The sequence below is a fragment of the Notamacropus eugenii genome, chromosome 1, assembly GCF_028372415.1.
Source record: "Notamacropus eugenii isolate mMacEug1 chromosome 1, mMacEug1.pri_v2, whole genome shotgun sequence".
Lineage (NCBI taxonomy): Eukaryota > Metazoa > Chordata > Mammalia > Diprotodontia > Macropodidae > Notamacropus > Notamacropus eugenii.
The window spans coordinates 411,425,062-411,449,740 of NC_092872.1; the positions used below are offsets into that span (position 1 = coordinate 411,425,062).

General features: G+C 37.5%; 1 protein-coding gene across 2 annotated transcripts in view; it reads right to left on the reverse strand.

The window, feature by feature from the left end:
* SPINK5 (serine peptidase inhibitor Kazal type 5) overlaps positions 1-21,853 on the reverse strand; it is a 66,904-nt gene extending 45,051 nt beyond the window's left edge. For both annotated transcript variants that reach the window (XM_072631057.1, XM_072631056.1), the window contains exons 1-6: positions 21,721-21,853; positions 17,287-17,312; positions 6,632-6,762; positions 4,621-4,684; positions 1,437-1,564; positions 300-387 (exon numbers count right to left, since the gene is read on the reverse strand). In XM_072631057.1, coding sequence (XP_072487158.1) covers positions 300-387; positions 1,437-1,564; positions 4,621-4,684; positions 6,632-6,762; positions 17,287-17,312; positions 21,721-21,829 — 546 coding nt within the window. In that variant the 5' untranslated portion in view covers positions 21,830-21,853. The remainder of the gene's footprint in view (positions 1-299; positions 388-1,436; positions 1,565-4,620; positions 4,685-6,631; positions 6,763-17,286; positions 17,313-21,720) is intronic.
* Positions 21,854-24,679: the final 2,826 nt, after the last annotated feature.

Consider the following 24,679-nt stretch of genomic DNA (forward strand, 5'->3'; position numbering starts at 1 on the left):
GAAGAGACATGGGCAAGGTCACCTAAGGCACGAAATTATAGATCTGAAGCTGAAAGAGACCTCAGATGCAATCTAGTCCAATTCCAGCTATTTATATAAAAAGAACCTGAAGCCCAGAAAGTCAAAGTTACACAGAGTAAATGTACAGGAAGGATTTTAACTAAGGTCAGGTAGTAAGATGGTCTAAACTCCAGATCTATGGATAGTCCAAGTTCTTATCCTTAAAAAATAAAATTCTCACTTTTGAAAAATCATTTTTAAAAATTGCAACAATGGCCTGTATGTAATTTTGGCCTCACCTCAATTTCTCTTTTAAATTTTGGTTTCTCTTCAGACTTCCTAAGATCTTCATCTGCTTTCTTTTTTTCCTCCTCATATTGTTTTTTGCTGCAGAAGAGAGGGCAAATTTAGTTACCAAAGCTAACGTAATACACTGAATCAAAAATCATCAAGAAATTACTAAGTATCTACTACGTTCTAGGTCCTACCCTCAAGGAGACAACTTCTCCATATATAAGTATATGCAGAATAAATGCACATAAAAAAGTACAAAGTCAGTAGATTACAAAAGATTATTAAGTTTACAAGAGTAGGGTGGGAGGAATGATACTAACAGTTGAAGGGAATAGGAAAGTCTAAATTTTATGGAACAAATTATTTTATTAAGGCAATGTGTTCTATGAAGTTTGGATTCAGTCAAAGAGCCATGCTTGAGGACCTGGGTGGCCTCAGAACTGCAGATTACCTATCTCTGAATTCAGTCTGTATGTGAGCAGAAATCACACTGCAGAATCTCTGTCTAGTCTCTGCTCAAAACAGGGAAGTTTCTTTCATTTTTGGACATTCATAATTGTTGCAGAGTTCTTACTCACGCTGAACCCAAGTCTGCCTCCTTGTTTCTTCCAAATTCATATTCAATTTAGAGAATCTCTAAGAAATTTTAGAGATCATCTCATCCAACTCATTCATTTTTACTAATGAGAGAAAAGGAACCCAGAGAGGAAAAAGTATACCTAAGTTAAAAAAAAGAGTTGTAAAGAAGGAATAGAACCCAGATTGATTAAATTTTCTTAGGGATCTTTTTTCTATGCCAGGTTAATTCCAAATAAATGAAGAGGCTTCAAACATGGAAGTTACTGCAGGTATGTGTGAGAGTATAGAACTAAAGTCAGCCATTACTACTGATCATCAACATTTCTTTAATGGAGAATCTCATAGTCAAATCTTTCCTATTTTCATCTGACCCAACAAATCCAAGTCTGCTAAAGAAAAATGAGAATTGTGCTCAGTACTCAGAAACTTTGCTTACTGAAAGACAGTGGATTTATCAAACACCTGGATTTTTGTCTTGGATCTCCCACTAATTTCAGAAATAGTTTATCTCTTTCTCTATATCTGTATTTTTAGTTGTTCTAAAGAGCAATTTACATACTCACAAGAATTTTGCACAGAAGGCACACTTATTTCCATGTATTTTTCCATCAGGGCCTAGGACAGGATCCTTCTCTCGTGTACAGGGAAGCATCCCATTCCTCACTTGGCTTTCAAAAATTTTGCAAAATTCCTTCAAAAACAGGTTTTAAAAGACCAGTGTGAGTAATAGTGTCCTTTTCATCTGAGGGACATTCATGAAGTCTAATCATCATCATTATCATTTTACAAATAAGGACAGTGAAGTTCAGGGTGATGGAGCCATTTGGCCAGGTCATACATCTATAAAACGGAGGATCTGTCCATTGATCCCAGTTCCTCTAATTCCATTGAATATCATAGATGATGATGATGATGATGATGATGATGATGATGATGATGATGATGATTATGATGATGCTGCTGCTGCTATCTAACATTTGTATTGTGTTTACTATGTGTCAGGCACTTTCTAACCATGTTATAATTATCATGTCAGTTTATCCTCACAACAACCTGGGAAGTAGGTGCCTTTATTATCTCCATTTTACAGGTGAAGAAATTGAGGCAAACAGAGGTTAAGTGATTTGCACAGGGTCACAAAGCTACTAAATGTCTGAGGCTAGATTTGAACTCAGGCCTTCCTGACTCCAGGTCTAGCACTCTATTCATTGCACTCTATCTACCTAGCTAACAGGTAAACAGAAGAAATTTTGCCCAAGTAGTAGATGAAAAGGAATGTTCTACAACAGACCCAAAAAGTAACCCTCCCCAAGTTCTGGTTAAAGATTTCTAGTAATTCAAAACTTACTACCTACCCATGCAATCTAATCCTCTATTCGAACAGCTCTGATTGCTGGAAAGTTCTTCTCTTTAAGAAACTTAAATCTGCCTCCCTGTGACCTGTTCACATTAATCTTTGTTCTCCTTCACGTTCCATGTAATAACCCTTTGAACACTGTAATCATATAATCCTTACACATTCTCTGCTTCAGACTTAATTTCTCCAGTTCCTTAAACCACTCCTTTTGCAATATGGTTTCAAATACCTACCACAATGTAGTTGCCCTCCTCTCAGTAAGGTCTACTTTATCAATAGCAACTCTAAAACATTACATCCAAAATTAAATACATTGGTCTACCCAGTGTATAGGAGAAAAGGGACCATCACATCACTTGTTCTGGACACCTTACTGTGTTGTTCTCAATGTAGTCTAAGAATGCTTTAGCATCTTTAATTGCCACAACATATTGTTGATTTGTGTTAAATTTGCAGTCTTTAAGACCCCAGGTGCTTTTTTTTCAACATTTGTCTAGTCAGACTTGCCCATAGTACTCTTACATAGTTGAACCTTTTAACTCAAATAAAAGACTTTACAATTCTCTGTATTAGATTCCCTAGTAGTTGATTTTCTCTTGGTAGCCATGACTTGAACAGATCAAAATATTTTGCAACTAGATTGTCTCCACTCATATATTAGTTAAAACAATACTGTAGGATCATAGCATGTCAGAGTTAAAAGAAATTTTAGAGAACCATTTGTCTAACCCATGAATGCTACAGAGGAAGAAAGTCCATCTCAGAGAGGTCAGGGTGCTTCTGTCTTGAAAGTCTAAGGTTCTTTCTGGCATTCCATTTTGTTACTCTTAACTTTGGGAGTTAAACCTACAACCTACAACAACATCTAACTCTAATAGAGCCTCACCATCTGTAGTACTAGAGTTTAATATCTGAATAGGGATAGGTATAAATCTGGCTTGAACTAACCTAAGAATGGGCCATTTATCTGTTGGAGAATGTTGGGTGAGTTTCCTTCATTGAAGGCTTCTAAGAAGAAAGTGATAACTTGCATATCCAAATAGAGCCATAAAATCCACGATCATTGATTCCCATCAGAGAAATAATGATTATCTTGTTTCTAAGGTATGATTCATTGTAAAACATTTTGTGGCCAATAGACTGACAAGTTAATTTTGTGACAGATATTAAACTGTCTGTAAAACAGCCCATTTGTTGTAATCAGGAGTGCATGTCTCATAAAAGTGGCAATAACCAAGGAGTCAAAAAAAAAAAAAAAAGCAAAGAAAAGGCCATAGAGTTGATGTCTATTGGAACAAGAATATCACTTAGAACACAGATCTTAGAGCACAAAATACGGACCATCAGAGTTGGAAGGTTCTTAGAATACAGAATGTTAATGCCTGAGAACATAGAACATATAATACCAATCTTTTTAAAACCCAGAGAATAGAATCTCAGAGAAGAAGGGTTCTCAGAACATAGAACCTAAATGATCTTTAGACTTTAGAACATAAAATTTCTGAGCTTAAGGATCCTTAGAATATAGAATGTCAGTCCTTAGAACACAGACAGACTGCCATCCCTTAGAATATAAAACATGAACTGTTAAGCCTCAGCATACCATGTGTCAAAGCTGTGGGATCCTTAGGATATATAGCAAAGTCTATAGAATATCAGCTCTTACAATACAGAAAATAAAATACTAGAATATGAATGAACTTTTGAATGCAGAATATTAGAACAAAGGACATAAATTCCCACAAATCCCTGGGCTTCAGTTTTCTCTTCAGAACAAAGCAGGGATTTAATAAAATGACCCCTGAAGTTCCTTTCAGGCTTTGATAGCCTATGAATCTATTGTATATGCATTGTAACTGAGACCTCATACAAACAGAAAGTGACAGAAATGGGAAATAAATTGGCTGCTGAACATACAAAGTCTCAAATATTCTCTTCCTGAAAAGAAAAGGCAAGAAAATAAAGCAAAATATGGAGCCTGAAAAAGGAAACATATTCAGAACTCAAAATTTAGCTAATAACATTCTGGAAATGGTTTCAGGATGATTTTGCATTGAAGGAAAAGATGTTAGATATGATAAACAAACATATGAACACAATTGCCTAGTTCATGAAGCAGGCATAGGAAGCATTCTTCATTTGTTGCCAGTTACACAAAACCAAGGGAAGTGAGCAACCACACTGGAAGGAGTATCAGATATGAAGTCAACCTGAGATAAAACCAGTCTCTGATATTTGATAGGTTTGTGACTATATATTTCAGTTCTATACTCTGAATATTCCTCATTTGTAAAGGAAAGCTAAAAGGACCATATCTACCTACCTCCCTTACCAGTGTTTTGAGCAAAGTGCTTTAGAAACTGTAAAATGTCACAAAGGTCAGTACTCACCTTTTCAGCTTCTCTGCTGGTTCTCCTCTCTCTTAACTTTGCTTTGTCTTTAACTTCTCTCATTCTGTGTAGAGAAATAAATGGTCTATGTAGAAACACAATCAAATTACTTCAGCAAAGAAAAGAAAATGCTGATGACAGACAAGGGGTTCTTGACTTTTGTGGCAGCTCTGTGAAGTTAATGGATCCTCCTTCAAATATTTTTTATTGTTTATATTATAATGCTAAATTTTAGTTACAGGTTAGTGAAAAGGGTATTTTTTTCCACATCCATGAAGTTAATGAACACAACAACAACAACAAAATCTGACTGTGGACTGCAGGGAGTATGTGTGTGAACTCTAGGATAAGAACCCCAATCTTAAACTATACTTAACTAAAACTGGCAAAGAGAATTGCAGGCAAAATAGGAAAGTCATAGATTTCAGTGACTTCAAAAATTTGGAGAAGCCAGCTAATGTCAGTAAATTTTCATTTTTTTCCCCTTCTGAATTTTGTTGCTTCCAAATTAAGCCATTGTATAAACCCACCTCCTTGATTGTCATTTAGGAGTCTCTTGTCAAGTAGAATAATAAAATCTTAATAAATGGTCAAAGGATATGAGTAGGGAATTTTCAGAGGAAGAAATTAAAGCTGTCTATAATCATATAAAAATGCTCTAAATCACTATTGATTAGAGAGATGAAAATCAAAACAACTTTGAGGTACCACATCATAACTATCAGATTGGCTAACATGATCAAACAGGAAGATAATAAATGTTGGAGAAGATGTGGGAGAGTAGGAACACTAATTCATTGCTGGTGGAGCTGTGAGTTGATCCAACCATTCTGGAGAGCAATTTGGAGCTATGCCCAAAGGGCTACCCTTTGTATGCAAAGGTATGCACCCAAAGTGCATACACTTTGACCCAGCAATACCACTTCTGGGACTCTATCCCAAAGAGATCATAAAAATGGGAAAGGGTCCCACATGTACAAAAGATATTTATAGCAACTCTCTTTTTGGTGGCCAAAAACCGGAAATCAAGGGATTGTCCATCAATTTGGGAATGGCTGAACATGTTGTGGTATATGCATGTAATGGAATATTATTATGTTATGAGAAATGATGAACAGGAAAACTGCAGAGAAGCCTGAAAAAACTTATATGAACTGATGCTGAGTGAAAGGAGCAGAAACAGGAGAACTCTGTACACAGCAACAACCACAGTGTGTGAGGAATTTTTCTGGTAGACTTAGTACTTCATTGACATATGTGGACTTAAAAAATTTCCAATATACTAGAAGCAAAATGTCTTCCACATCTAGAGAAAGAACTATGGAACTGAATCACAGATAGAAACAGACCATTTTCTTTTGTATTATGTTTTGTTTTGTTTCATGGTTTCTTCCATTCATTTTAATTCTTCTATACAACATGCATTTAATAGGAATGTATGTGCAAAACCTATATAAGATTGTATGCCATCTCAGGGAAGAAGTGGGGAGGGAGGGAGAAGGAGAGGGATAGAGTGGAAAAAAATATTAAGATATATGGAAGTGATTGTCAAACATTGAAAACAAATAAAATAATTCAATTAAAAATAATAATAAAATCTTAAAAGAGGATGTTGGACATCAGTGAATCCTATGCCCTCCACAACTTTTCCAGCAAATGGTCATCCATCTTCTGAATAAATGTTTTATTGCTCAGGAGCTCAAGAAGAATACTTATTTCACTAGGGAATAGGTCCCAGTTATTAGAAAGTTTTTGCCTCCAATGAATCAAGTTCTGTCTCTTTCACTGTTCTTGGTTCTGGTTTGGGGTTAACAGAACAAATCCAGTTCCTCTTTTCTGCGACAGCCCATCACACACACAAAGTCAGTAATCATCTTCCTCCCTCTAGATTTTGCCATCTTAGTTGTAGAATGGATCATATGAATCTATGTCTTGAGCAAAGATCCTTCATGATCCTTCAGGTACCTCTTCTCTTATTTGTATCACTATAAATAATTGATTCTATACTCACAATATTTCTGAACACATGGTACACTTATTGCCATAGGTTTTGCCATCAGGGCCAAGAACTGGGTCATTTTCTCTTGTACAGGCAAGCCTCCCTTCTGGATTTGCCAGTGGTCGAAAATCATGACATTGGTCCTGGAAAGTAGGACAAAGGAGATTTGACATCAACAGTATTACTTTGACTTTACTGCCTTCAGGACAGTTTAATATCTTAAAATTTTCTTGTATGAGATGTTTAATACCTCAATCACCAAATTCCTCAGACTTCAAGGGGTGGAGTAACCTAGAAAAAAGGCAAGCTCAAAAACAAAACCTTGATCTGAAATAAAACCAATATCCAGAGGAAATCTAAGAACTAAAATAAATTCAACAGCTAAAATAAAATCAAGCTCAAAAATTAGTCTAAAATCTAAAATAAAACTAAGAGTTAAAGCAAAAAGATAGAATAAACCTATGAGGTAGAACAAAGGCAAGTTCAGACTTAACTGCAAAATGTGGACTAAAACTAGGATTTAGAATAAAGCCAAGAACTATAATAAATTAAAGGACTAGAGTAAAGTGAAACTCAAAAAATTAACCCAAGATCTAGAATAAAACTAGAAACTAGATGAAATCAAAAAATAGACAACTTATAAGCTGGAACAAAGTCAAGTTCAGACCAAAGTATAAGATGTAGACTCAAACCACTGATTTAAGAGAAGAAAAAAGGAAAAGGACAATAAACTCAAAACCCAGACCAAATTTAATAATTAGAACAAACAACTAACCCAATAAATGAAAAAAACCTAAGGGTTAAATAAATGCAAGAGATAAAACAAAGTCAAGGTTAAGAGCAAACTAAGAACAAACAAACCAATAGCCTCTAATGAAATAGACGAGCCCTAGACTTTGCTCTTGTAAGAGGTCTAGCTACAGCATATGCCAGTCTTTCCTGCTGTTTCTCAGGCATAGACCTGAGTGGGTGATCCCGAATGAACCAAATAGACATTGCCTAAGTCCAGATGATCTCAGTTGTCTTTTTATCTAGGAAAAAACACATTCAAATTCTAAATGATTTCCTCTACAATGCCTATCAAGAAGGAAAAGAAGAAAAAAACAAATTTGTTTTTTCCTCTTTGAGAAGTTCAGCCTGCCCCAGCAAGACTGAAACACATAATAATAGACTCATCTCCTGGAGTGCTGGGAAGTTTATTCAGTACTTTCTTTCTCATCAACCCTTTGAAACAAGGGATTCAAAAATGATTGTCTTCATTGTATAGTTGAGTAAAATGAGGAGAAGCCACCTAATATCAGTGGGAGGAAGAACCTTGTCCAAAGTCATACATATAATCAGAAAGTGAAAGAACTGAGACTAGTACCCAGGTTGTCTCACTCACAGAGCAGTCAGGACCTCCCTTGTAGTTAGAAAGTTATTGTTGTTTTCTTGCTTTGTTTTGTTTTGTTTTTAAGGACCAGAAGGAATCTTCAGAGATCATCTAGTGCAATTCTATTTAATTTAGAGATGAGGACAATGGGACTCAGTGGAGAGGTGGAGAAGCATGACATGTTCAACATCACATAGCTGCTTAGTGACAAAACTGGACTAGCATCCAGGTTACTTGACTTCCAATTCAGGAATCCTTTCATTGCTGGAAATCTAACTCAAATATTGTCCTTCACATGTAATACTTTCCTCTACTTTGTATGGTCCCTTCCTGGAAAAGTCTTATTAAACATATCCCTTCAACCTAAGAAATCCTACTCATCTTACTTACTTAAAGATGAGGCATGGTACCATTGATGGAGTTGTGAACTGATCCACCCATTTTAGAGAGCAATCTGGGATTGTGCCCAAAGGACTATAAAACTATGCATGCCATTCAACCCAGTAATGCCATAACTAGGTCTTTATCACAAAGAGAATAAAGAAAAAGGAAAAAGGATCTTTACGTATAAAAATATTTATATCAGCTCTTTCTGTGGTGCCAAAGAGCTGGAAATTGAAGGGATGCCATCAGTTGAGGAACCACTGAACAAGGTGTTGTATGTGATTGTGATGGAATACTATTATGCTATAAGAAATGATGAGCAGAATTCTTTCAGAAACACCAGGGAAGAGTTACATGAATTGATGCAAAAGTGAAATGAGCAGAACCAAGAGAACATTTTACACAGTAATAACAATATTGTGTGATGATCAACTATGAATGACTTAGGTATTCTCAGCAATACAATGATCCAAGACAATTTTGAAGAACTTATGATGAAAAATGTAATCCACTTTCAGAGAAAGACCTGCTAGAATCTGAATGGAGATCAAAGCATACTTCTTTTTTTGATTTTATTTTTCTTGTTTTTTTTCTGTTTTCTTTTACAGCTTTGCTAAAATGGAAATGTTTTGCATGACTGCACAGGCAAAAATTAAAAACAATATAATATATTATAATATATTATATATAATGACATATAATAAAATATAATAAAATAATTATGAAAAAGGTAATAAAGAGGTATAGTCCTTGTCATTTAAAGTCCTTTGTTGTTTATAGAGACTGAGATATGGGAATCAAAGAATATTATATCTGGAGGCCACATTCCAATGCAGAACATCAGAGTTGGAATTAACATTAGAACATGGAATATAAAATGTCAGAAGTAGGGAGGGATCTTAGATGATTGAACACTGAATGTCAGAGATGGAAGGGACCTTAGTTGTCTACTGAGACTCAGAGAGAAGCAACAATTTGCCAGTTGGATAGAAGATTCTTAAGTCTGGTTCCTATTCCAATAACACATAAGTTCTTTGAAGTCATCAATTGTTTCATTTTTGTTTTTATACCCCCAGTGCATAGCACAGTACTTGGCACATAGTAGGTACTTAGTAAATATTTATCAATCCATTCAGCTCTTCACTTTGACATAACCTAAAGTAAGTCCCTTAAACTCTCTGCTCCTCAGTTTCATCATATGAGGTAATGGTAAAAGCTGAGTCACTCCATAATAATTGTAGGGTTAATGAGATAAAGTCAAGCAAACCACTTTCCCACTGTAGACAAGCATAGCAAGATATGTAGAGAACTCTGGCTCTGTGGAAATAGCTGGTGAGTAAACTTAAAAATACCCAAATGCTGAGCAGTTGCTTTTCTGACCTAAGAAACCAAGTTCCATAGCCCTTCTGGCCTTCCTAGTACAAAGCAAACTCTTGGAAATATGAACTTTCAGTTAAAAGAAGCTAGAATTTCCCATTCTTTCCAATTAATTTTCTGACTCTCAATTTTCCCTGATGTGAATGTTGACCTGGCACTGACTCAATCTTGTTGGAGGGGCACCCAGTACAATCAGTCAGGACCACTCGTTAAATCACCCTTACCACCACTCCAACCTTGCCCACAAAACCCTATGTGGGCCATTGTTCCACATTCACATGAATGGTGCTCATCTATCACAAGGGTTGATCCAAGCCCACACACTGCCGCACCCAAGCATTGCTCCCTAAAGCCATTGACTTTGGTATGTTTAGTTCTGGAGAGTGGGTAGATGTTGCTGTGACAACATACATTCCCATGTCAGTGGCAGCACCTGGACTAGAACCCAGTTTGCTTACCTACATGACCAATGTCTTTTCTATTGTCTCAGAGGTCACCAAGCAAGTTCTGGCTTTGATAAGAGATAAGGGAGAAACACTTTCTTCTCTGATCTCAGAATATGGATACACATAGAGTTCATATTGGATTGCCTATTCATTTTTATCATACCAGCCTCCAGTATTCTGTGTCTTAATGTTTCCTCCAACTCTAACATTCTGTGTCCTAAAGTCCCTCCAGCATGTATTCAAAGGTCTCATCCACTATCAAAATTCCAATCCTTAGTGTATATGTGATTCAATTGTGCGGGGACACCCTTAAATCACAAAGATCATCACCTCTCTAATTGTTGTTGTTTTGGGTGGTAGTAGTAGTTGTTGTATCAGCAGCAACAATAATGCAATAAGGTGTTCAAAGTACTATACAAATATTATTTCATCTTCAAACAACACTAAGATGTAAGAGCTACTATTATTCCCATTTTATGTATGAAGAAATGGAGGAAAATCAAGGTCAAGTAATATATTTAAGGTCATAAGTATCTGAGGCAGGATTTGAATCAATAATTTTCCTGAATCCAGGCTAGGCACTCCATCCGCTGTGCTCAGTAGATGATTTGATTGATTTATATGGTGAAAAAATGAATGTCAGTGACTAGTCTCTCTGTAATATCCTTTCCACCCTAAGCTGAGAATATGCTTAAATGACCAAAGCAGCCTTGGCAGCTCTATTTTTCTCAAGTTCAGCTTTTTGTTGTTGTTTGTTGGTTTGTTCTGAGGAAGAATTTGTGCTCCATGAATATAATCTTGGAGAGGTCTGGTTCCCTCCAAATTTTGACACATTGGGGAAATATATTAACTTATATGTGATTCCATTCAGTTACTTAAAACACAGTCTCCTCTGGCCTCCTCCTCTCATGCTAATTCAAAACATCTCTTAGTTGAAAATGTACTTTTATCTTCTCCATAAAGAAATCTGTCTTAAAGTGTTGTTATTGTATAAATTGTTCTCTTGGTCCTGCTCACTTCTCTCTGTATCAGTTCTTAGAAGTCTTCAGAGAACTGTCTGACACAATTTTTTTTTTCCTTGCAGACGATCATATTCCCTAACTTTCCTAAAATGTAGGCTTGATCATGTCAACTCCCTACTCAATAAACTCTTATTGCCTTCAGTGTCAATTACAGAATGATCTATTTGGCATTCAAAGCCAAAATTATATTCACAGAGCACAAATTCTTCTGAGAGTTCTTAGATAATCATACTCTGTAGGTGTCTTTTAAAAAGAATGAAAATGATATCTTCAATAGCTTAGCCCCCATCTTAGCTTTCCAGTTTTCTCATTTCCAACACACGCTCTTCGATACAGTGGACTTCCTGACTATTTCATAAACAAGATATCCCATTTCTTCACTCTGGGCATTCTCTCTGACTATCCTCCATGCCTGAAATATTCTTTCTCCTCTGCTCCCACTGTTGACCTCCCCATTTCCTTTAAGTCCCAACTAAAATCTTACCTTCTACAGGAATCCTTTCTCAACTCCTTTTAATTCCAATATCTTTTCTCTGCTAATTATTTCCTACACATTTTGCTAATAGTCTTTTTGTCTTTGTTTGTTTTCGTGTTGTCTCCCCCATTATATTTTGAGCTTCTTGAGGCCAGAGACTGCTTTTCAACTCTTTTTGTATTTTGAGCACATGGCACTATACCGAGCACATAATAGATGCTTATTAAATGTTTATTGATTGATTGATTAGCACTCCCTTAGTATCTAGTCCTTTGCCAAAAAGAGTTCCAAAAAGAACTTATATATTTTTGTACATATGGAACCTTTCTTCTTTGATTTCTTAGGCAGATTTTATAACCTAACCTTTAAAAATGGCCCCCCAGAGGCCATCAGTGTTGAAAACATCATTTTCATCCTTTGGAAAGAGACTTACAGAGTTTGATTCTCCTAAGGATGTCTAAATCACACTAAGAGGGGAACGAACACTCCATAGAAACTATGCTTGAATTTGTACCTGAGCTCTGCCACTTCAAGCCTGTGTAAGCTTAGGCACATTCATCTTCCTCTCTGGGTCTCAGTTTGATTTCTGTAAAATGAGAAGATATGGCCAGATGATCTCTAAAATCTCATAGCTCTGAACCTTGTGATAGTCTTCTTTCAGACCACTCAAGAGTGTTTCTCATGATTGTAGGAGCAGAACTGCATAGTAGAGAATATAGATCAAAGGCATTGTTTTAAAAGTTGAACTTGATAAACCTGGCTAAGACACAAGACAATCCCATGTAATCAGTCCAATTCAACAAATATTTATTGGATGCCTACTCTGTTTGTGCAGACAGAGCCCTGGGCTGTTGAGGAGGCAAAGGTTAATACCACAGAGTCTCTACCTTAAGGTGTAGAGTCTTAGCTGAGTATCTCATGGAAACAGAGACAGTGAAGCACACCTGAGCAACATTGCAATGGAAGATGATTGTTTCAATATAATAGTTCATCTGAAGGTGTCCAGCCCTTACTACTCATTGTAGATTCTTTAAGCCACAAAGCCTGTGTCCAAATCTCAACTTTGACCTTTATTAGCCTTATGACCTTGGGCAAAACTCTGAATTTCTCTGATCTGCAGTTCTTTTTTTCCCCTCTGCTAAATAGGGATTCAAGAAAAGAGAATGCGAAAGGTCCAAAAGATGAAGAAGGATGAGGGAGAGGAAGAATAGTAGGAAATGGATGGGAAAGAGACAGAGAAATGTAGGGTAATGGAGGACAGTAGAGAGGATGTGTGGTTCAGTGGGAAATGTGGGTTTAAATCCCATCTCTGCCCCTTACCAGCTGACTTTCAGCATGTCCTCTTTCATTTCTGGGGTTCAAAATTTGAAAGATGGACTTAGTGATCTCTAAGGTCCCTGTCTGTGCTAATATTCTGTGATTCATTTGGACACCCTCCCTCACAGGAAACTTTGTAAACTGTGAAGCCCTGCACAAATGGGAGCTAGAAAGAAGTGAGAGGAGCAAGTATGTGAACTTGTATCTATGTGTATACGTGTGCATATGTGCATGTGCACACATGCACCTGTTTATTGCCCTCAGGCTGCATTGTTAGGGCTGTATCTAGGGTTGTACCAGAAAGAGGAGGGATGGACATTTCTAGGAAGCCAAAGAAGGTGTTAGCAGTGTCTCAAGCTATTATGAAGGCCCTCAAGTGGGTAGGGTTTATGGCTTATGGGGTTGAGGGCAGTGGGGTGTTCACTTGTGGGGATCCCTCCAAGTTTGCTTCATTAGTAGAAACAAACTTGGACTCCTTTTTGTTCATTGGAAAGAAATGAAAACATAATACCAGCATGAACCCCTCACTAGGTAAGATGATCTACCACTTAAATTTCTTTCTTTCCACTGCTATAATAATTATCCTGCTCAGGTCTCCATTATCTCCCTGGACTGTTTTAACAGGTTCTGAATATCTCTCTGTCTTTATTTCCCTTTCCCCCCACTCCCACAACACTGTTAAACACCTCCTTAACATTCTACTTGTCACCTTAATAGTACATAGGTCAGAGAACATCTCATTGTCCCTCACTGATCAGGGAACTTAAGAATCATCTGACCTCACCTGTTCATTTGATAGATGAGATAAAGACAGGGGAGGGGATTAATCCAATGTCACAAATGTAATACATAGCAGAAATCAAGATTTAGATCTAGGGCCTTTGACTCCTAATTCAGCAACCACTGCACCAAATCTATCATATGCCTAGCAAATCAAGTAAAAACCTCTGAATCCTGGCATTCCAAGGCTCTACCTCTGGCTCTAGCCTTCCTATTTAGCTCAATTTTACATTCATTAGCTGTCATATTGTACCCACCCTTGCCTACCACCTCAATGTGTCTATTCACAATATCTTCCATGTTACATGTTTCACGTTACTCTCCCTAACTTTCAACTTCCAGGTTTTGAAATCCTTTCTTACTTTCAATGTCTAGCTTGAGAAGGACTTCCTCTACCATGACTTCATTGATCTTCTTCAGACAGAATGATCTAATGCATGACATTCTGTTTCTTTTGTATTTGCACAGCTACTTGTGCTTTGTGCCCCTCATCGAATTTGAACGAGGGCAATTAAGCACAGGACCTTACTCTGAGCCTTTCTTTGTATTCCCTGAGATTAACATGGTACCTGATACTTAATAAGTGCTTAATAAATGTTTTTTTGTTTTTTTGTTTTTTACTGACTGACTAACTCTTTCTACCCATTATCTCATCTCAGACCTTTCCTTTGTCCTCATCTGAGTCCACCTATGACTCAGGGCAAAATTCCTGGAGTTCTGAGGGGGAAGAGATCTTCATTTCCTATAGCCCAGAAAAAAGTACAGCATCATTGAAACTATGCTGGATTTAGAATCATAAAACCAGTATTCGGGTCCCAACTCTGCTACTAACTATCCATGTGATCTTGAATAAGTCAGACTCCAATCTGGTACTCTATTTCCTCCTTTTTTTTTAAACATTAATGGATTGGACTAGATCCTCTCAATAAGTTACAAATTCTATGACTCTAGAAATAAGCTGGCCTCCCTTAGTATCATTTTCTTTTACTATGAAATGAGGATAAATTTGCACTATCTACCTCACAGCTCTGTGCTAAGAAAAGCATTTTGCAAACCTTAAAATATGATAGAAATTAATCTTATTAAAAGCACAAAATAAATTAATTGCAGTTTCTCTAATAAACAGAAAAATCCTTCTGAGTTTGTGGCAGATGGTCTCATCTTGGATGGAATAGGATGGTTAGCATCTCTACCTTATGAAAGACAAGTTAAGGGAAGTCAAAAAGTTTGTTACAATGACACAACTGGTAAATGCCAGAGCCAAGATTCAAACCAGAACTTCTACCTTCAAATCCAAAGTTCTTTCCACTATACCACTATTCTAAGAAATATTTTATTTTCTCCCAAACACATTAGGATTTTGACTTAAGTTCCTGAGATTTGACACAACATTTTACCGTCTCCATTTTCCCGTCATTGAAGATGTGCTTGAGAATGCATAAGCACTTAATCTAGGTGCTTGGAAAAGGCCCAGATTTTGAGAGTTATGTGACCTGAGTTTGAATCTCCAAGACTAGACTACACTGGCTTGTAAGCTACCCCACCCTTTATTATGTCCCCTTCCTAGTTGTTCAGTCTGATCAAGTGAACAATTCTTTATGAATGAAGAAAAAAGATTATGGGAATAGGCACTGAATAAACAAGTGCTATAAACTACAAAGGAATACACAATTTTATTTTGAGACCACAGCAACAAAGGACACTGGACTTGGAATCCAAAGACCTGCATTTGAATATCGCCTCAGAAACTAGCTGTTCTATGACCATGGACAAGTTACTTAACCTCTCTCAGTGCTGATTCCCTTATCGAGCAAACAGAGTTAGTAATGCTTACTAGAAATCTGACAGGGTGGTTGTGAGAGGGTGATTTGCAAACCTTTAAGTGTTAGTATTATCATCATTATCACCAGTAGTATTGTCATCATTACCATCATCATCTTCTAAGAAAAGGAAATAGTCATTTATAGATCTCCTGTCTTAAAGAAAATTAAATATTTTTCTACAAGATCAAAGAATCATCAAGTTAGAGCTAGAAAGAGCCTTTAAGGCTGTCTAGTCCAACCCTCTGATTTTGCAGATGTGGAATAGAAAAAGTAATATTGCCCAGGTTCACACATCATGTTACATGATTTGTCCAGGGTCATACAAGTAGTATGTGATTGAGGCAGGGTTTGAACAGAGAACCTCTCATTGTAAATGAGTGCTCTTTCTGCTACTTTATGCTACTTCTTATTTTTTTGCATTTGTTAAACTTAATATATACATTTTCCCTTTTTATTAACAATATCACCAAAAAGTATGAATATTGAAAAGTCTAAATTAACTAAACTAAAAAGTTCTAAATTAAGTCAAATTAAGAACTTCAATGAAATAAAGTAGGAAAGTCAATTGAAAAAAATTCATCAAGAGAACTATGATCCTTCCTCAAGTAATATCAATCTCTAGGGCTTAAATAGACTTTAGCTGGGAATCATGAGATCTAGACCTGAGTCTCATCCTCGTCACTTGCTGTGTGACCTTACACAAAGCATCCCACCCCTATTGTTTATATTTTCCTTATTTCAAAAATGAAGGGACTGATATATATGATCAGTCAAGAGATTCTAACTCAGTTCAACAGTAGGCATTTATTAACTTTAATATCCTAAGATCTTTACTATCTCTAGCATCTTGTTTTCAAGATTCCTTTCCATTCTAGTGTTCTGGGTTGTATGATGAAATATTTTATGTTCTAAGAGGATTTGTGATCTTGGGAGAAGAGTGTAGACTCAGGAAAGAGAAGCTGAACTTCTTCCTTCCCTTATGTGTAAAATGAAGATGCTAAGATCTACCTGAAAAGGGTCATTGTGAAGAAACCATTTTTTTAAACCTGAAATCACTATGGAAATGGAAATTGTGTTTTGAAATGCCTTCCAGCTCCAAGTGGTTGTGTTCTAACATCATGTTCTATATTCTAAGGTCCCTTCTACCTCTGTTATTTTATTTCCTAAAGTCCCTTCCAAATTTGACATTTTATATTGTAAGATCCCTCCTAGCTCTAACATTCTATGTTCCAAGATCCCTCTCAACTATAGCATTCTAAAGATCTTATCAACTCTCAGGTTTTATGTCTACACTCTATGTTCTAGGACTCCATCCTTCTTTGATATTATATACTGTGTGTCCTAAGGCTGTATGTATCCTGCTTTAATGTCTCTTGTCTGCCTTCTAAGTTTCCATCAAGCTCATATTCTAGATTCTATGTTCCAGGTTCCCTTCTAGTTTTAACACTCTATGTTCTCAGATCTAAGACCTAACCCTTGCAGATACCCATCATGCCCCGTGTAGGTCTGTTCATGAATCATTCATGAAGGAGCTGTGTTTACGTTTCTGACACAGGCCATCAGCACCTCTCAGTAGGATGAATGGTGTTAACACCCAGGTGTCCTTCACCAATCATTTGTCTGCAGGGAGCTGGGAATGGAATCAATGAACAGAGGAAAAGCAGGACTAACCTGAATTTCATCTTCACCGGCAACATCTGGGAAAAAAAGGAGAGATGCAGAAGATAAGGTAATTAAATCATCAAAAGCACATAATTCACAGACAGTATAGCTTCTGAACACAGCCAACCACTCCCCCAGTATGAGTGTTGCTAATGGGGCCCACTAGAGCTTTATAGCATGAACTCTCAGATAATCCCTTAGCATTTCCTCCTATTCTCTGCCCCTCCCTTTTCTCTGCTTGTTGAAACTATACCTAGCTGACCTTCAAGGCTCATGCTGCTTCTCCTAACTCCTTCCAAGTCGCTCACTTACACAAAGTAATTTTTCCTTCATCCAACTTCAGAGCACTTCATATTCTTCTTAAGAATTTTGTATACTCAAATCTGTATTACAGTAATCTGTATACATACTTTAAATTTTCTATCCTCCCAAGAGACAGTGTGACATAGTACAAAGAACCCTAGACCTGGGATCAAAAGACCATAGTTTGAGTTCTAGCTTTGATACTTCCTAGCTGTGTAACTTTGGACAAATTAGTGCACTCACCTAAGTTCCGGTAAAATGTGCATGATGATATTTATACTGCTTTCCTCCAAAATTATTGTGAGGATAATGCTTTGTAAGCCTTAATAAAAGCAAAGCTATCTCCTGAGGTCAGAGAGGAGTTGTGTGTGTATACATATATGTGTGTGTATGCATATACATATATGTATATGTACATGTATGTGTATGTTGCATATACTTATGTACTTATGTGTATGTGTATGTATGCATGTGCATGTACAAGTATATGTATACATATATGCTACATATCTAATATATGTGTATATATTCCCTTGGTATTGAGCAGTATCTTGTAGCTAGTAGGTGTTAGAAAAATGAATGTATGGACCAGAAATATTTTTGAATGTATAACACCCTCTTTCAATGGAATTATAAAATGTAAGCACTATTCTAATAGATTAGTCTCATTCTTAAGACAATCTAACAACTCATAGATTTCTAGATTTCGAAGAGACTTTGTCGATCAATGAGTTCTAGCCACTAGTTTTACAAAGGAGAAAACCACGGCCCATGATGGCACAGCAGAAAGAACTTTGGATTTGGGGTACGAGTAACCAACTTTGAAAATGATATCCTGTCATTTACTAGCTTTGTGACCTTGAACAAGTCACATAACATTTTGGCCTCACTTTCCTCATCTATAAAATAAAGGAGATTTCTAAGTCCCTTCCAGCTTTAAATATATGATCCTAAGACCTGACTAAGGTCATATAAATAATACATAGTTGGGACACAAACGAAGTTCTTCCTAATTGTATTATAGAACTCTTTTCACTATGTCATTCTTCCTTTTTGAAAGCCCATGCCTGGCTCATAGGCTCAAAGCTCACAGGTCTATCAAAATATCTGCTTTCCACCTATTCATAAGGGGCACTTACATAGCACAGTGGATAAAGTGCCAGACCTGGAGTCAGTAAGACTCATCTTCCCTGAGTTCAAATCCAGCCTCAACATTTCCTAGCTGTGTGATCCTGGATTAGTCACTTATTTCCAAGTTCCTCAGTTTCTTTATCTGTAAAATGAGCTGGAGAAGGAAATGACAAGCTACTCCAGTATCTTTGTCAAGAAAACTCCAAATGGGGTCATGAAGAATAGGACACGACTGAAAACGATTGAACAACAACAAAACCTAGGAATGCTGTTTCAATTAGAATATGTATTCCAAACTCTATCTGGGCCTGTGTCTGAGCAGCAGATTCATCAACTCCAGACCTATGTACAGTTAAACAAAGTAGTGTGGCACAGAGAAAAGTGAAGGAGACTTAGAGATGACAATACTGGGTCCAAGTCCTTTTGCAGAACTTTCTAGTGCAGTAAGCTTGAACAAATTTAATTTCCTCATCTGTAAAAAGGAAATAATAATACTTGTACTATATACTTATCAAAGCTCATAAAGCTTAGAATACTAGATAAAGAAGGTAAATAAGGTCACTATAACATATTGGGTTTGTTTGTTCTTTATTTGAGTAAAGTTTATCAAGCTTGGAATCAAAAAACTCTAGTTCTGTTTCTGAGTTTACCACAGACAGGCTAAGTGACCTTAGGCAAGTGAGTACTGCTCCTGCTTCAGGGTCCAGTTTCTCCCTAGAGAACATTATACCTTGTTTTTGCTTGCTCTTGTATAAAACTGGAATAATAATCATAACTCCCCTTCCTTTAGTGCTTTAAGGTCAACAGAATATTTTTTCATAGCTACCTGTGAATATTTTTGTCCCCTGTTTACTAAGAGGCTTTCACCAGTTAAAAAGCTAGTAAGGAATAGAATTATCAGGGCTATATCCCAGCAAACATGTCCCTCACTTCATTGCTGTCCACCTCAGTTTTCCCAGCATCTACCTCTTAAAGTTCTTGTGAAGATTAAAAGAGAATACCTGTAAGATACTCTGCAAAGATTAAAGCACTTAAGTTCTTGCTACCATAATCATCATCACTATAAAGGAAACAGAGATGCAGAATCGGTGTTGGAGCAGGGTCTAGAACCTAGGTGTCTTAACTCCCAGTCCAGTCATCTTTCTGCCAGGCTGGTGAATCAATTTTTTCAGAACAGCTTTCTCTGGTCTCACATCTCAACACAAGCAACTGAGTTTGGAGAAGAGCCTTCCAGATGAGTCCTGGCTGTGTTTACTCTTCTCCTATAGTTCTCATTGGAAAGAAAGTTTGAAAAGCCGAGGAGTACAAAACTTCAAAAGAGAGAAAAGGTATACAAAATGGGGGAGACAGAGGTGTTCCCAGGACACTCTAGCCCACAGGTGGGAAACCTCTGACCTCCAGGTCACATGGAGCCCTCTAGATCCTCGAGTGTGGCCCTCTGACTGAACCAAATTTCACAGAACAGTGAGAATTGTGAAACTTGAAGTTTTCCACCCATGAACTAGTCCCTCCATAGGAGCTGAGGCTCCTTTTGAAGCCTCCTGAGGCTTCTTTCCCAGGTCCTATTCTGCTTTATTATGAGAATTCTATAAACTGTTATTATGATTTTTATATTTCTAGATTTACATATTGGACTGATGTCAAACCTAGTACTTTAATCCATTACCCTGACCTCCTTTCAGAAGAATATTTGAACTAATCATTTCTCAGGACTGTGACAGAGAAAGCACTTTGTAACCTCTAAAGTGTTATAGCAATATGAGTTACCATTATTACTAGCTGTAAGACTTACTGAAGATGGTTAATAGCGTTTGAGCTGAGTTTTAAAAGATGGGCAGGGATTCAATACTTTCCTTTGGTCCTCTATTCTTTCCAGAGTGGGATAACGCATTGCTGCATCAGGACTGGCATCATTTTTATATATGGCTCACTACAATTCAGCACAATGCTTCACAATTTCCCAGTGCTGATGGTTCTGGCACCTCCTACATTGTCCATCCCCTTTTCTCTACACCAATTTTGCCTACTCCCAGGAGGATCTTTCAGAAATATGGTGTGCTTACCCTCCCTCCTTCGCTTCTGTGAAATCAATGGGAATGATGCAGCATCCAGTTCAAGTTATAGGCAACTCAAGGACTCTCTTCCTGACCACCAATAATCTCTGAACCAGATCTAATTCTAAAATCATTTGGTGATCTTTTATGTTCCCCATCATGGCAAAGATAGCCAAGGAGAGGGCAAAAAAAAGAGGGCAAAAAAAATGAAGAAAAGTGAAAAGGTATTTGAGATTAAACAGAATGTGCTATACAAGGTCTGAAGAAAAATCATGGAAAGCGAAGGAAAAACAAGAGAAGGGAAGGGAAGGGAAGGGAAGCAAAGGGAAGCAAAGGGAGAGGGAAAGAAAAGTAGAGAAAAGAAAAGAAAGGAAAGGAAAAGACATTTTACATATACCAATCTCCCCCTTCCCTTTCAAAAACAAACAAATAAACAAAAATTAAAAATACTCTGTTTTTTATCCGTAAATTTCTGACTGAATTAAATTCAGTATTTACTTAAGGTGTAGGCAAGTTTGATAAAGGAACTCAAGAGCTTTGGTGTACCAGTTAAAATGACTTTGGAAGAATGAATGACCCTGTGGGACAGAACGTACTGAGTCAACACTGAATCCAGGATCTAGTACAGACTTTGCTGCAAGATAGCTGATTGAGTTTGGGTAATTCAATTCAGTCAACAATTTCTCCTCTCTGGGTTTCTGCTTGCTCTTCTGTCAAGTTCAGGGGCTTGACTAAATGTTTCTCAAAATAGTAGCACGTGTTGTCACTTGTATAGCACCTTACAGTTGCAAAACCTTTTTATCTGAATGAGTTCATTGGATCTTCCCAGCAAGCCTTAACATTTTCCAGATCTTTATCTTATAACCCTATTAAGTCCCTTCTTTGGGTGGCATTCTGAATGGAAAGCCTATCTCAGGTAGATAGAGCTTCAGGTGGCAGGCAAGAAGGCATTTACCTGAGATGGAGCCCAAGGCCAGGATGACTAGAATAAACGCAGCAGAAATCTTCATTGTCAAGACAGGTCTCGCAAGGCAGCTCCTATGAGTCGACTCGGCACATTGCATCGCTAACCGGATGCTCTGAGAGGGAACAAGGCTGATGGGGAGTCAATTATTTTATACAAGAGGAGCTCCACCCCCCACCCCCACCCCCCACAGGGTTGCACCATCCTTCCTTTGAAAGCCATCATTAACAATATAAACCAGTTTGTTGAGAGCAGTGCTGATGAATGTGCACAGCAGTTTCCATGGCATAGGACATATTTGAGATCATGCCCAAATAGCAGATCCCAAACAGATAGTGGCTACTTCCCTGTAATGGAGGGGTTTTGTGCTGTTGGGCATCAATATAAATATAGTAGTAAAGAGGCCTGAATTGGGAGTCAGGAGATCTGGGTTCTAGTCCCACATTTCCCATAACCTGGACAAGTGTTAGAGCAAACCACCGTGCCTCTTTAAGATGCAATTCTCTCATATCTGAAATGAAAGGATGCTCTATGGCTTGAATTTCATCTGTGTAAAAGTCTTTTGGACCCTGACTTTGGGCAAGAGAAAATCCCAGAATTCAAGAGAAAGAATAAAGTTAGTCAGTGTATGCCACTGACTCTAACTATTTATTGTGAGAATCAGAGAATGTGAGAGCTGAAAGGGGCCTTGAAACATAGAAGGGGCCTTTGAGCATAGAACGTAAGACCTGGAAGGCATCTGAGAACATGGAATTTCACAGCTAGAAAGGGGGCCTTAGAACATAGAATGTTAGAACTAGATGATAATGTAGAATGTCACATTTAAAAAGAACCTCGAAATACAGAATATCAGTTCTGGAAGAGAAATGAGAATATGGGATGTTGGACATGGCCCTAGTGATTAAATAATTCTTAGCAAGAAGGAAAGACTTGTCCAGATTAATACCACAGCAGGTGTGGCACTAGAACCCAAATCTCCAGATTCAAAGGCTTAGTACTCTTCCCACTACACTATAACATCTTTCTCTTTTTTAAAAATACACAACTATTTCTGCCCTTTTTAGATAGGATTTTGCTAAAATGACCAGACTCAATCACTTTGTTGTCAGTCTGTGATTCCACTAAACCAGTGGCTGAAGGATACCAGGGGAATTACTTTTGAAGTTCATGCTGGTGTAATGTAAAATTTACTAGTTTGGAGATGGGAGACTGAGGTTAGAGCCCTGTCCCTGTCATTAATTTAATTATGTATCCTAGAGCAAGCTCTATTCCCTGGCTTTCTGTCTTCCCCATTTTCTTCCACTGTAAAAAGAAGACTTCCAGCGAACTAGTCTCTTTCAATCTCTAATACGCTGTCTTTGTGTCCCTTCCAGCTCTCACATTTGATGTTCCAATATCTTTTCTAGCTCTGACAGTGTATTCTGTAATCACATTTTTATAGCCTCTGAGATCATTTCCAGGTTTCAGTTACTGGTAAAGTCAACTCTGGGTATGGATACATAAGAAGCAACAGGATTTTCACTTCTATGCCTATCTGATTATATTTTTTCTAAACTTTAAAACACCAGATCTTTATCTTAAAGCTCCTACTTTCAGTCCTGGACAGAAGTTTCTAAGCTTTGGCTGAACAAATATATCTTGCTTCTTAAATGGTAACTGTTGAATGCTTGTGAAACTAAAATTTCTTGTTGGAACTGGTTCAATCTGCTATTTAGAACCTCCTCACCACCACTAAAATGTGGCGCACACCAATCCGCTTCCAATGAGGGAAGCCATACCTAAGAGGAGGGCAGAACTAATGGCTGTAAGATGATTGACTGGCTGAAGAATCTAAGTTATGAGGAAAGACTGTGGGAGTTGCTTTTCTTCTGACTAGAATAGAGGATGTAAATGCCTTTTAAACTTTCAAATTTGAGCAAATTTTTTTTGTTGTTGTTTTAAGATGGACCAAACTAAATATTTTTCTCAGAGAAGAGAATGCTTAGGAAATCTACCTATTAGAAGAATGTTGCAGTTGGACCATACTTCTGAGGCTCTTTTCATTTTAGCTCAGGAATGCTGTGAATCCAGAGATGAATCACTTAGTACTCTGCTAATCTTTTTGTGAGTCTAGAAATCCCAGGGATGGAATGGAGGCTCTGGTGGATTGGGAGGGAGGGTGGTTGGGGTCAAAATGAGGGTCAGGTTTAGGGAGCATCCATGGCAGATGTTAAAAGCAAGATCCCTTTTGTCTCATTAAAAGAGGGAGTTTACAAAAAAGGTAAATTACAGAATTGTGGTGTCTCAGAACAAGAAAGGACTTTCAAGGATAGCTAATACAACCTTCTCTACAAAATCCCTGACATCTCATCATGGTCCTCTGGTCCCACAGTCTCTGTGTCTCCTAGTCCTTTCACACCTGTACTGATCTTGCCTTCCTTCCTTTATGGCCATAGTCCAAGGGTCATAACTAAAGAGAACCTAAGAAGTTATCTAATCCAACCTCTTCACCTTACAAGATGAAGAAATTGAGGCCCAGAGAAGTTAGGTAACTTACCCAAAGTTCAATAGGTAGAAAGCAGAAGGGACATAATTTGAATACAGGTGCTTCCTTTAACTATATAGGTCCAGTGATATTTATGTTGTACCATGCCACAGTGCTGACCTTATAGTGAAGCAGTTCAACAAAGAACTGTCCTCCACCTCTGAATCCCTTGCCCCTTTGTCCTTCCCACTATTCGCTCCTTACTATTTATCTACCCCAGATCAACCCCAACTACTCTTGTCCCTACTGCTGAACCAATGACATTACTGCATTAAGAAATGAAATTTCTGACTGGGTCTATTACAAATCTCTATTTCCAACCTCACAAAACCCTCACTGCTGCACAGGAATCCTGTTTATCTCTGAGTGGCTCTATCAAATTCTCCATAATGGTTATTCTAAGCCATAAGCTTCCAACTCTATCCG